Genomic DNA, 12,284 nt, shown 5'->3' with positions numbered 1-12,284 from the left:
ATCTGTATGTCATGCATGTATTAAATGTCATGATTAGATTTGTTTAGATGATTAGATTAGATTCTTATATCTGTATGTTGTGTATGTCATAAATGTCATGAATTGAAATTGGGGGACCCTGAAACAAGACGAAAGTCTTTCTCTGGTCTGCATCCCCTTAACAATTGTGTGTATTGAGCCGTACTGTATTGTACCCATTCTGCAATCTGTTAATTAAAATGTTCAATCAATCAGTATATATTTGTTATTTATTTTTGGTATAGTGCTTAACAAGCATAATTTAATGTTGCCCAGTTGTGGCCTGTTGAGGGGCAATACATATCAAAAGTTCCAAAACATCTATTGTGTTTGTATTTGTATGATCCACTATATAAACATAGTAATTATAATATCTACATACATGGCATTTGATTTGAGGCTAGTCTCACTTTGTCCCACAGCAACATTAAAATAGTTTAGATTTGTGTATGTGGTATATGTAAAAAATTACTTGAAAGTAACGCAATAGTTACTTTCTGAAGTAACTAGTTACTTTTATAATTTGTAACTGAGTAAGTAATTTAGTTACTTTTTGGAAGAAGTAACTAGTAACTCTAACTAGTTACTTTTTAAAAGTAACTTGCCCAACACTGGTTATCAGTAACAATAACCAAAGACTGAATGAAAAAAAAATATGCGATGTGCAATTACTAGAACAGTAACATACATAACAATACAAGTTCAATAGACACCCAGACTGTGTGCTTTTTAAAAGATGCGAGAGAAATCTTGCCAAGAGCGAGATAAGCTTTGTCGTGTTGTCTTGACTTGGTTTCAGGTTTATTGACGTTACTGTCACACTTGTTTGTTTCTGAAGCATCGCTTGTCTTGCTTTTTGTCTTCCTGTCAAATATGTCTCCATTCTGTTCATCTATTGACACTTCAGAATCGACTGCCTCGTTACCAACAAGGTCTCCCCCGTCACGGCTGAGCGTGTTGAACCCAATATGCAAACACAGAGACATGCCTTGGTATAACCTCTCTCTCTCTCTCTCTCTCTCTCTCTCTCTCTCTCTCTCTCTCTCTCTCTCTCCTCTCTCTCTCTCTCTCTCTCTCTCTCTCTCTCTCTCTCTCTCTCTCTCTCTCTCTCTCTCTCTCTCTCTCTCTCTCTCTCTCTCTCTCTCTCTCTCTCTCTCTCTCTCTCTCTCTCTCTCTCTCTCTCTCTCTCTCTCTCTCTCTCTCTCTCTCTCTCTCTCTCTCTCTCTCAGCTGAGCAGTGGGAGTGCACTAAGCTGCGTTGTGGAGAGAAGAGACTGGCCGACAGCAGGTGTCACTGCTCTGACGACTGTCTGGCAGCAGGCGACTGCTGCACAAACTACAAGAACGTCTGCCATGGTAGGAGCTGGAACTGTTACTTGGCAAATATTTAAATGTGCTATAGATAACATTCAGCCACTAGATGTCGCACTAGAGCACCAACGTGTCATAAATCCAATCAGGTGCATTCCACGTGGGGAAATGGGAATTAGGGAGAGAACATGTAAACAACAACATACATTTTGGACCCGCCAAATGAAATGGGTGGCAAATTGTATGAATATTTGAGTCATGAACGATATTTGATTATAATTTTATTTTCTCTCTATTTTTGTTTTTTTCTGAAGGAGAGAAAGAGTGGTTGGAGGAGGGGTGTGACGACATAGCAGCCCCCGCATGCCCAGCAGGGTATGGCAGCACAAAGGAACGTGCCAACATTATGGGAAATATGCGCTTACCATCTTCTCTACTCTGCGTTCAGTAGAAAGTTATCCGGCTGCAGTGTGCACCCCGATATATTTCTACTGAACTCACAGAAAGGAAATTGGTATCTCCTTGTCTGACTCTGGAGAAGACAGTATTTCCAATAATGTTGGCATGTTCCTTTAAAAAAAGATATATATACATTTTATTGTTCTCTCAAAACACAGCCTTCCTTGCTACCTTGTAAGAAGCTGTACTACTCTGTGGTTCCTCTGTAAGCTCTTTCTCTTTAGCAAAGCTAAATCACCGACAAGAGAAAACCATCCAATCAGCGATGCATGAAACCCAGTGGAATCGCCCATACCAGCCCCCCGGTATTGATTTTAGCTCCATGAAATGATGCAGATGAAAAAATAGCAATACCTGGTCTTATAGGGACGGCCACCTTATCATTCCATTGAGCTGTAATTAATTAACACAACACAAGGATTCAGTGTCCTCTGATGACATCACTGGTACTAATGATGACCGATGAGTGCATTTGTACACTGCATGTTTTTAAACTATCTTTGTTTTCTTGTTTGTTTGTCTGTCCATATGTACTCTAGCTTCAAGCAACAGCCCCTGCTGTTGGTCTCTCTGGATGGTCTGAGGGCAGAGTACATCCAGACATGGTCCTCTCTCGTCCCGGTGCTGGACAAACTCAGTGAGTTTCTGCTGTCTCGTCCTTGTCCTGGACAAACTTAGTGAGTTCCTCCTGGACAAACTCAGGGAGTTTCTGCTGTCTCGTCTCTGTCCTGGACAAACTCAGTGAGTTTCTGCTGTCTTGTCTCTGTCCTGGACAAACTCAGTGAGTTTCTGCTGTCTCGTCTCTGTCCTGGACAAACTCAGTGAGTTTCTGCTGTCTCGTCTCTGTCCTGGACAAACTCAGTGAGTTTCTGCTGTCTCGTCTCTGTCTGGACAAACTCTGTGAGTTCCTGCTGTCTCGTCTCTGTCCTGGACAAACTCAGTGAGTTTCTGCTGTCTCGTCTCTGTCCTGGACAAACTCAGTGAGTTCCTGCTGTCTCGTCCCTGTCCTGGACAAACTCAGTGAGTTCCTGCTGTCTCGTCCTTGTCCTACTCAGTGAGTTCCTGCTGTCTCGTACTTGTCCTGGACTAACTCAGTGAGTTCCTGCTGTCTCGTCCTTGTCCTGGACAAACTCAGTGAGTTCCTGCTGTCTCGTCCTTGTCCTGGACAAACTCAGTGAGTTCCTGCTGTCTCGTCCTTGTCCTGGACAAACTCAGTGAGTTCCTGCTGTCTCGTCCTTGTCTTGGACAAACTCAGTGAGTTTCTGCTGTCTCGTCCCTGTCCTGGACAAACTCAGTGAGTTCCTGCTGTCTCGTCCCTGTCCTGGACAAAGTCAGTGAGTTCCTCAGAGTCAGAGATTTTATTTGATTTTATTATTTTATATGTATGACGAATCCACATTGGAATACAGGTACAACTAATCCAATACAGGAGCAGAGTAGAAACAGTACAGATTTTTTTTTAAACACAGACAGTATAAAAGGACAAATGCTAAGGTTGATATCAACATCCCCTAAAGTGCATTATCATAGTAAAGTGCATAATGCATAGAGGCACAATTTACAGTAAAAGTGCATAATAAGTGTGTGATGCACAGCCACACAGAAACAGCACTTCCACAACCTGACTAATATAACACACCAAAATAAAATAGGATAATATACAAATCTAGCCTTTGGAGTTATTCAGGCTGCGCACAGCACTGGAGAAGAAACTCTTAGTAAACCGAGAGGTAGAGCATGTGATAGAGCGGTAACGTCTGCCCGACGGGAGGGGGACAAAGAGGCCTGCGGCTGGGTGACCAGAGGGGTCGTTGATAATGCCAGAGGCACGGGAAAGCAGCCTGGTACCATAGATCTCTTCTAGAGCTGGCAGCTGAACTCTTTTAGTTTCCTAAGAAAGAAAAGACGTTGCTGGGACTTTTTAACAATGGTTCTGGTATTGGAGTGCCAGCTCAGGTCATTTGAAATAGTGACTCCAAGAAATTTAAAACTGCTCACCATCTCCACCTCTGAGCCATTTATGGTAATGGTGAGATGGGATACCTGCTGTCTCATCGCTGTCCTGGACGTGTCTATTCGAATACCAACCGGTTCGTGCTTCCGCGTTCGTGTTTTGCGCTCTGATTGGCCACTGACCTACGCTAGTACGCCCCCCTTATCTACGCCAGTTATCTACCCCAGTTCGCCTCCAAGAACAGCTGTTTAACAGCTGTTTCCGTGACTTTATGTGCGCTATAGTTCACGTAAGTTTAAAGTGCTTAGAAATGCCGGTAAATGCCGGTTCATTCATGCTTTGAGGCACAATTCCTATTTTATAATAAATTGTATTTTATAATATTGTATCTTCACCATTTTAAGAAACTACGCTCTCAGCTGAGAGTCAAGAAACGACGCTCTCAGCTGCACCTCTGTGAGTCTAGAGGACTATGAATGCCAATTTCATGCGCAGTACAATTAATGAATTTACTTTCTCAGTCAGTGCTAAGTGCAGTCATCTTATGCAGCATCACTTTTCACATCAAAACAAAAGTAGAACTGTAATGTGGACCTTTGCATATTATTAACATTGACAAACATATTTACAATTAGCATTTTATAAAGTAGAACTGTAATGTTTACTTTCTCAGTCAGTGCTAAGTGCAGCATCCCTTTTCACATCAAAACAAAAGTAGAACTGGAATGTGGACTTTCTCATATTATGTCACAGTGTGCATAAATGTGCCCTGTGGATTATATGTGCCCCATGTAAAATATTTAAACAACAGTGTTGGGCAAGTTACTCATAGTGAGACAAACAACAAACCAAAACATTGACATCTAACTTATCTTTAGATATTTACTCAACCTCTACTGTCTTTAACTATGAATGAACACAACCGGCATTTCTAAGCACTTTAAACTTTCTTGGAGGCGAACTGGGGTAGATAACTGGCGTAGATAAGGGCGGCGTACTAGCGTAGGTCAGTGGCCAATCAGAGCGCAAAAAGGCGAACGCGGAAGCACAAACCGGTTGGTATTCGAATAGACGCATCCTGCGTAAAGTAATTTCCAGCTGTGGAGCTGTGGGATAAGATTATATGTACTTGGACTTTGTCTTGGACTCTGTACTGCAGTTTCCTAGAAAGAACGTTATCAAACGCAGTAACAACCTAGTCAAATGCACCGTCAGTTCCAAAGGTTCGTCCTCTCTGAACCTTACTTATTCGTCTGTCAAAAAGGACACAAATCTGTCCAACAAATGGATACTCCTCATTGAAGAAGAATGTAAAACAAATGTCGATGGACAGACACAAGGCATCAGGGTGGTCGGGCCCTTAGTCACGCTAATCCAGAAATAGTGTGGTGGTTAAAACCTCAGACTCATGCAGCACATTGTACCCCTGCTGGCCTGGGATCAGATCCCACCACGATCCTTCTCAAGTTCAAGTTTCAAGTTTAGTTTTATTTGTCATGTACATACATTGAAATGCTTGGTTCTGTATGAGCCCCCTGAGAATCTGCTTCATACAGCAAACAAATTCAAAAGAATAAAGTTAAAACACTATACAAAATATACAATATACAAACTAAAGTACAATCTAAAGTGCAAAATGCAAACAATGGGGTACAAAATGCAAAAAAATTTAAACTTTGTATGGATGTAGTGCAAATCTTTTGTAGTAAATACTGTAGATACAATTTGGTGTAGGGTTAAACTTAAAAGTGTTTAAAGTGTCTAAAGTGAATGTTAAAGGTGATTGTTTGTGTGCATGTGGATGTGTGTGCAATGCATGTAGATGTGTCTCTAGTATTTCTCCCTCTCAGCCTTCCTACTGTCTCAATAAATAACCTTCTCTCCTGTGTCTCCCCTACTCTGTCTCCCTCTCAGCCTTCCTACTGTCTCCATAAATAACCTTCTCTCCTGTGTCTCCCCTACTCTGTCTCCCTCTCAGCCTTCCTACTGTCTCAATAAATAACCTTCTCTCCTGTGTCTCCCTCTCAGCATCCCTACTGTCTCAATAAATAACCTTCTCTCCTGTGTCTCCCCTACTCTGTCTCCCTCTCAGCCTCCCTACTGTCTCAATAAAGAACATTCTCTCCTGTGTCTCATCTACTCTGTCTCCCTCTCAGCCTTCCTACTGTCTCAATACATAACCTTCTCTCCTGTGTCTCCTCTACTCTGTCTCCCTCTCAGCCTTCCTACTGTCTCAATAAAGAACCTTCTCTCCTGTGTCTCCCCTACTCTGTCTCCCTCTCAGCCTTCCTACTGTCTCAATAAAGAACATTCTCTCCTGTGTCTCCCCTACTCTGTCTCCCTCTCAGCCTTCCTACTGTCTCCATAAATAACCTTCTCTCCTGTGTCTCCCCTACTCTGTCTCCCTCTCAGCCTTCCTACTGTCTCCATAAATAACCTTTCTCCTGTGTCTCCCCTGCTCTGCCTCCTTTACCTCCAGGTAACTGTCTCTGATTTTGTTTGTTTTTCACACAGAGAATTGTGGCACCTCAGCTCCTTTCATGCAGCCACGTTTCCCAGCGTAACCTTTCCGAATCACTACACCATAGTTACGGTAGGTAGGCCTCAGACAACACACACACAGACACACACACACACACACACACACACACACACACACACACACACACACACACACACACACACACACACACACACACACACACACACACACACACACACACACACACACACACCTACACACCTACACACCTACACACCTACACACCTACACACCTACACACCTACACACACACACACACACACACACACACACACACACACACACACACACACACAGAGATCATAATAACTGCTCTGACTCAAACATGCCATGATAAGTCACAGTCTGTTGTTGATTGAGTTGGAGAAGACTTGAACTCCTGTCAACGGAAGGTTTTGAAATTATGTTTTGTCCTCTCTTCTCCTCTCCTCTCCTCTCTTCTCTTCTCTTCTCTTCTCTTCTCTTCTCTTCTCTTCTCTTCTCTTCTCTTCTCTTCTCTTCTCTTCTCTTCTCTTCTCTTCTCTTCTCTTCTCTTCTCTTCTCTTCTCTTCTCTTCTCTTCTCCTCTCCTCTCCTATCCTCTCCTCTCCTCTCCTCTCTTCTCCTCTCCCCTCCTCTTCTTCTCTCTCCTCTCTTCACTCCCCTCCTTCTTCTCTCATATTCTCTCCTTTGTTTCTTCTCCTCTCCTCTCCCCTCGCCTCTCTTCGTGCCACATTTACCCCCCCCCTCTCAGGGTTTGTATTCAGAGTCACATGGTCTGATTGACAACTCCATGTATGACCCGGTGTTTGACGCTTCCTTCAGTCTGTCAAGTTCGGAGAAAGACGAGCCCCGCTGGTACCTTGGACAGCCTGTGAGCCTCACTAACCTTGGTTTGATAACACTTAACCCTTGAGTCACCCTTGTCTCAGTTCTGGTCAAAAAGCATTTTTTTTTACGTGTGTTTGTGGATAGCGTTGGCTAGATTTTATGTATATGCCAAAAAAGTAGCTCAGTATCACATCTTGGACTCACATTACAATAATCCATGTTTTTTCTTTTTTTTAAACAATCACTATTAAGCGTGTGAACAACAAGTGTCACAACTTTCACCCTAGTCGCAGAACTGGACAGGTTAGGGTTAGGGGGTTAGAGTTATTTTTATTTTTGTTTTGTTTTAAAGTTAAATGCATCAATCTGGTGCACTTTGAGAGCAAAATAAAGAGGCTAGATCTATGATGAACTTTGTGCTCAAAACACAAAATCGACTAGAGCATACATTTGAGCCATCAAAGAAATGAAGCAAAAGTGGTTACCCGTGTTGAACTGGTTTATTTTTTAGAAGAAAAAAAATATATATACTGGATTACTATTACGACTACCACCACTGCCAATACTACTGATACATTCCTATTGGCAAACTTTATATTAAATTTCTTTTTTCTTTTTTTATTAATACATTTTTTTTGGTTAATTATAAAACAGTGGCGGGACCAATTAGGTAATTAATGGGAAACACTGACTATGTAACTAATTTCTCTTTAGCAAAGTTAAACCACAGACTTAGACTGAACAAGATAAAAACCATCCCATCAGCGATGCATGAAACCCCCAAGTGTTTGGATGTGTGTGAGATTTCTTTTGGTGAAGTGTCCCTCAGTTGCAAAATGACAACATCACTTTTAGCTTTTAGCTATTTAAAAAAAAAAGTCTCTAAATGTTTAACCTTTTAAGCACATTTACATAGTCAATGGGTCCTGTTGTTCAGTCTCACAATACTATTGGATAGTAAATGTGTTTATGGATCCCACCCTCTGGCCTCTGAAGTTGCTAATGTCTTTTTTATTTGGGATTCACAGGGTTAAGTCAAGTCAAATGTTCCTTTATTAATCCCCTTGGGGAAACTCAGGTGTATTCACAGCATGGGGGAGGGGGGCACGTAACATACTGACATTAAAATAATACAGCATTTACTAAACTGACTTTCACATTGTGGAACTCATTATATTGTCCTATGTGGCAAACACTGCCTATCTGGTGCTCCAAGTAGGTTAAAACAAAACATTATTATTTAAGAGTATGCTATTATCTTTAGTGTAAAGCACCCTATCTACTAGGGCTGTCCCCGACTAAGGATTTGGATAGTCAACTTTGATTGGCCAAAATTAGTTAAATTAAATTAAGAAATTAATTACATTTTTGGAAAAAAGAAAAGTATAATTATTATTATTATTTTCTTCATTCCATTTGGGCTGTGGGGGTGCTTAATGTCTGAAGGAGTCAACGGAAGGCTTCTTGTCCCCTGTGAAAGCATGCAATTGGTCCACTGATGGATACATCTTGATATTTGTCTAGTCTAGTGTGTTCATTAGATGGGTGAAATCTTCTTTCAGTGCCTCTGTGCCTGTTCTATTTCATAATGGATCTCGCTCAGCATCACACTTGCACTGTACTTCACTTCGTGCACGAGCACTGAATAAAAAATTCCACCATGTACCTTTACATCCCAACATTCGTCTGGCCACACCCCCATCCGCCTACCTTCATAAGCAGGTGTGTGGCCACCTACTCGCCTCCTTCTTCGTTTTCACCACAAGGAAGTGCCTTCGGTAGATCCCCACTTGACGAGGTTGTTAGTTGAAGAAAGTTGAGATGTGTTTACATTGTGCTTATTTTTTTCTTCTCTCATAAATATTCGATAGAAAAATCTAAGTCATAATGTCTACTTCGGAGAGTCGCAGAGCCACTCTTCACCAGCGGTTCTCCATTCCCGCCTCCGTCGTGCGTTCTGGTGCGGGGCTGTGCGTGGTTAGCAGCCACGCCCGGTAGGCATCCGATGGGTAGTTTGCCTCTCCAAGGAGCCGGTGCACCGGTGCTGTCGCCTCTGCGATGGCCTGGTCCTGGCTCTGGTTCCTCTGCTTCCGGGGAATCGTCCGCTGTTGAACGGCCGGTTCCTTTGGTTCCGGAGGATTTGAGACGCAAACTTTTTGCGTCTGCTCGCTCCCGTCGCAAGATGGTGGCTTGCAGACACGAACGGCGTGGGTTTGGTGAATTGCTGGAGCCCAGCGAGGATGCGTCGGTCTCTACCTGCCCGATGGAGACAGAGGATTGCATGGTAGAGGCAGACGGGTTCTTGTTTGAAGGCCCGGTAGAGACGAGTATCCCACCCGTCCAGGTAACACTGGAGGGGGGTGAAATGTCTCCTTGGGGCGCCTTGTTTGAGGATGTCGGGGAAGACCCTCGGCCTCGTCAGCAGGATGCCCTACTATCAGCCACATCAGACTGTGGCTCCTTGACCAGTCGAAGCCTGCTGCATGTGAGGGATGCGGGCTTGGTGGAGGAAAGTCTGCAGGGGGAACTGCAGGCTTTGTTTCCCGAGCTTATGGCGGTGGCGGCCGCTGCAAACGGCGTGCCGCTGCCGCAGCCACTGCCTGCTCCTGTCGCTGATGATCTAATAGGTAATCTCTGGCAACGTCGCCCGGTGAGAGGGGTGGACGTTGTCTACCCATTTTTCCCCTCAATGGGGGCCTATGTTCATCGGGGCCAGGTGGTATCCCACATCATGGGCCTCACCCCCGCCTACGTACCGGTTACGCGGGTGGTGGGTTTGGTCGACGGTATGAGAGAGGGCGTGCCACGGCTTGATAGGCCAATGGCCGCGCTCCTCTGTTTGGAGGTGGTGTGGGAGCCGTTATGCAAGCCGGTTCTTCAAGGAAAATCGGCAAGGCGGTTGGCATACTGGAGCGACCAGTCATTCATCGCCGGAACACAATCTTTAGCCGCTGCGTCTAACATCGCACAGCTGGCAAGATTCATGTCCGGGATATTGACGGGCGGCATGGAGCTGAGTGATGAACAACATGACCAGCTCACCCAGGCGGCAGGAGCTATCCTGCGTCTGACTCAGCTGCAGGCCATAGCCGCTGGGAAAATGCGCGCCCTGGCGACTCTGAACCAGCGCCACCTTTGGCTGGAGCAGGCCCGTGTACCGGAGAAGAAGAGAGGTCCTCTTCTAACGGCCACCCTCTCCGATGCTGGACTGTTCGGGAAGGCCCTGCAATTGATGACCTCAACGTGCAGAGAAATGGCAGAGGAGCGATCCGTGCTCCAACCCCATTTTCCCCCTCCCGACATCGCCGGTGGAGTCAGACAGCTACCACGTCGTCGAGCTTCCTCCGCCGTGGCTGCTACTGCCTCCACCTCCACTGCTGGCCCATCGAAGAAGGCCAGGAGGAGAGACGGCGCCGCTGCTGCAGCCGGCCCATCTGCGCCTGGAGGAGACAGTAGGGACCGACGTGACCAGCCACTGATTGTCTACCGTCCCTCCGGGGGTTCCCGGGGTGGCAAATCCCGAGCGGCTCGAGGCAGCAGGCGCCGCTAGCCCAGTGACTTTTTTCCCCTGTGGTCTCCTCTGTAAGGGGCTGGTTCTCTTTTTCTTCGCTCCTCTCTCACGCATGGCGGAGGGAGGGCTGTCGGGGTGGTCTTCTGGACCTCCTCTAGTAACCCTGTGTGCGTCCCGGGCCGCCGGGTCCGGTCCGAAGTAAAGTTTCATTGATACCGTAGACCTGGGATAACCCTTTTTTCTTGAGGGGTTATAGGAACAACCACCGCATATGGTAACGACAGGGTGGTTGGTTCCCTGGTGTGTTGGAGCAGAGTCAACTCCCGGGTTACCCGGTTGAGTGTGCCCCTGCACGTTCATGACGTCTGCCAATCATGTCAGCCTTCTCTGCCTCAAACCCCTCTGGGTGGGTTTTTTTTAACGGTGGCTTTGTCATGGTGATCAACAACGCCAGCATACGCCGCTTCCGCCGGGGCGGCTGTTTTCAGCTGACTCCTTTGGCGCCTGTCTCGTCCGCAGTGCTCCAGGCTCAGGTTACAGCCTGTTGCCTGGTTTCCCCGGTGCGCTGCCTGCTTCCGTTGGTTAACCTTTTTTGTGCTTACGGCCGTGCTGACTGCCTGTTCTGCAGGGTCAGTATGCCAGGCGGTGTGCTATTGGAGGGAAAGGGCCCGCTCTTGGAGGGGCCTTATCCGAATACGCTGGCGATGTGGGGGGCGGTGTCACTAAGTGACCACCTGGTGGGGTCTTGATGTTTGGCGTCATTGACCTCTCCGGGCCCCCGTTTTCCAGGGGATCCAGTCCCTTCAGTGGGTCTGGGTCTTCCTTCGCGCTCCGCTGCTACGGCCTTGCCACGGGGTTGAGTTTGCTCTTGACCCCGTGATTTTGGGGGCAGTAACGAGGTTCCCTCGTTCATTCCCGGGTGGCATGCGGGTTGTGCGTGTGTGTAGTCGTGGGGTCAAGCCACGGTCTGCTCACCCTGTGCGTTGGGTTGCTTGAGTGCCTCTTCGCACGGTTGGATCCGTCGCCCTCCCGTGAACCTCCAATAGGGGGGGTATCCTCCATTAGGGAGGGTCGGGGGGGCTCGGTCCTCCCCGATCTGATGGTTGTGGGGGGCCTCAGCGGGGTACATTTGTCGGGCTATGGCTCTCGCTCAGCCTCCCTTGTGCAAGTGTGATGCTGAGCGAGATCCATTACGAAATAGAACGTTAGGTTATGGCTATAACCAAGTTCTATGAGTAATGGTGACGCTCAGCATCAGACGCCGCTGCGGCCCTTGATCTCGCCTTGTGGTGAAAGCTTGGGAAGGAGGCGAGTAGGTGGCCACACACCTGCTTATGAAGGTAGGCGGATGGGGGTGTGGCCAGACGAATGTTGGGATGTAAAGGTACATGGTGGAATTTTTTATTCAGTGCTCGTGCACGAAGTGAAGTACAGTGCAAGTGTGATGCTGAGCGTCACCATTACTCATAGAACTTGGTTATAGCCATAACCTAACGTTTTCTTATGCAGTTAGCCTCTGGTATGCATGCCATTAGCGTTAGCCACGCTTCTAGGCCTCTTTTCTTTTGGAAAGAATGATTTCTTTTGTTTTTGCATTCGACTAAGTGGTTGGCAGTCGACTACGGCTCCTTTCGATCGATTAGTCGACTATTCGACTAATAGGGGTCAGCCCTACTATCTA

General features: G+C 46.2%; 1 protein-coding gene across 1 annotated transcript in view; it reads left to right on the top strand.

Annotated features, from left to right (window-relative positions):
* LOC311226583 (venom phosphodiesterase 1) overlaps positions 1–12,284 on the top strand; it is a gene marked incomplete at its 5' end in the record, with an annotated part of 135,561 nt that overhangs the window by 50,232 nt on the left and 73,045 nt on the right. The window contains 6 exon segments of the mRNA XM_084312003.1: positions 1,248–1,373; positions 1,643–1,703; positions 2,327–2,424; positions 6,256–6,285; positions 6,288–6,334; positions 7,016–7,135. Coding sequence (XP_084168129.1) covers positions 1,248–1,373; positions 1,643–1,703; positions 2,327–2,424; positions 6,256–6,285; positions 6,288–6,334; positions 7,016–7,135 — 482 coding nt within the window.

Source organism: Notolepis coatsorum, assembly GCF_963971535.1.
Source record: "Notolepis coatsorum genome assembly, chromosome: 4".
NCBI lineage: Eukaryota > Metazoa > Chordata > Actinopteri > Aulopiformes > Paralepididae > Notolepis > Notolepis coatsorum.
Note: the sequence above shows the minus strand (reverse complement) of the source record. Positions and strands in the feature narration are given on the sequence as shown.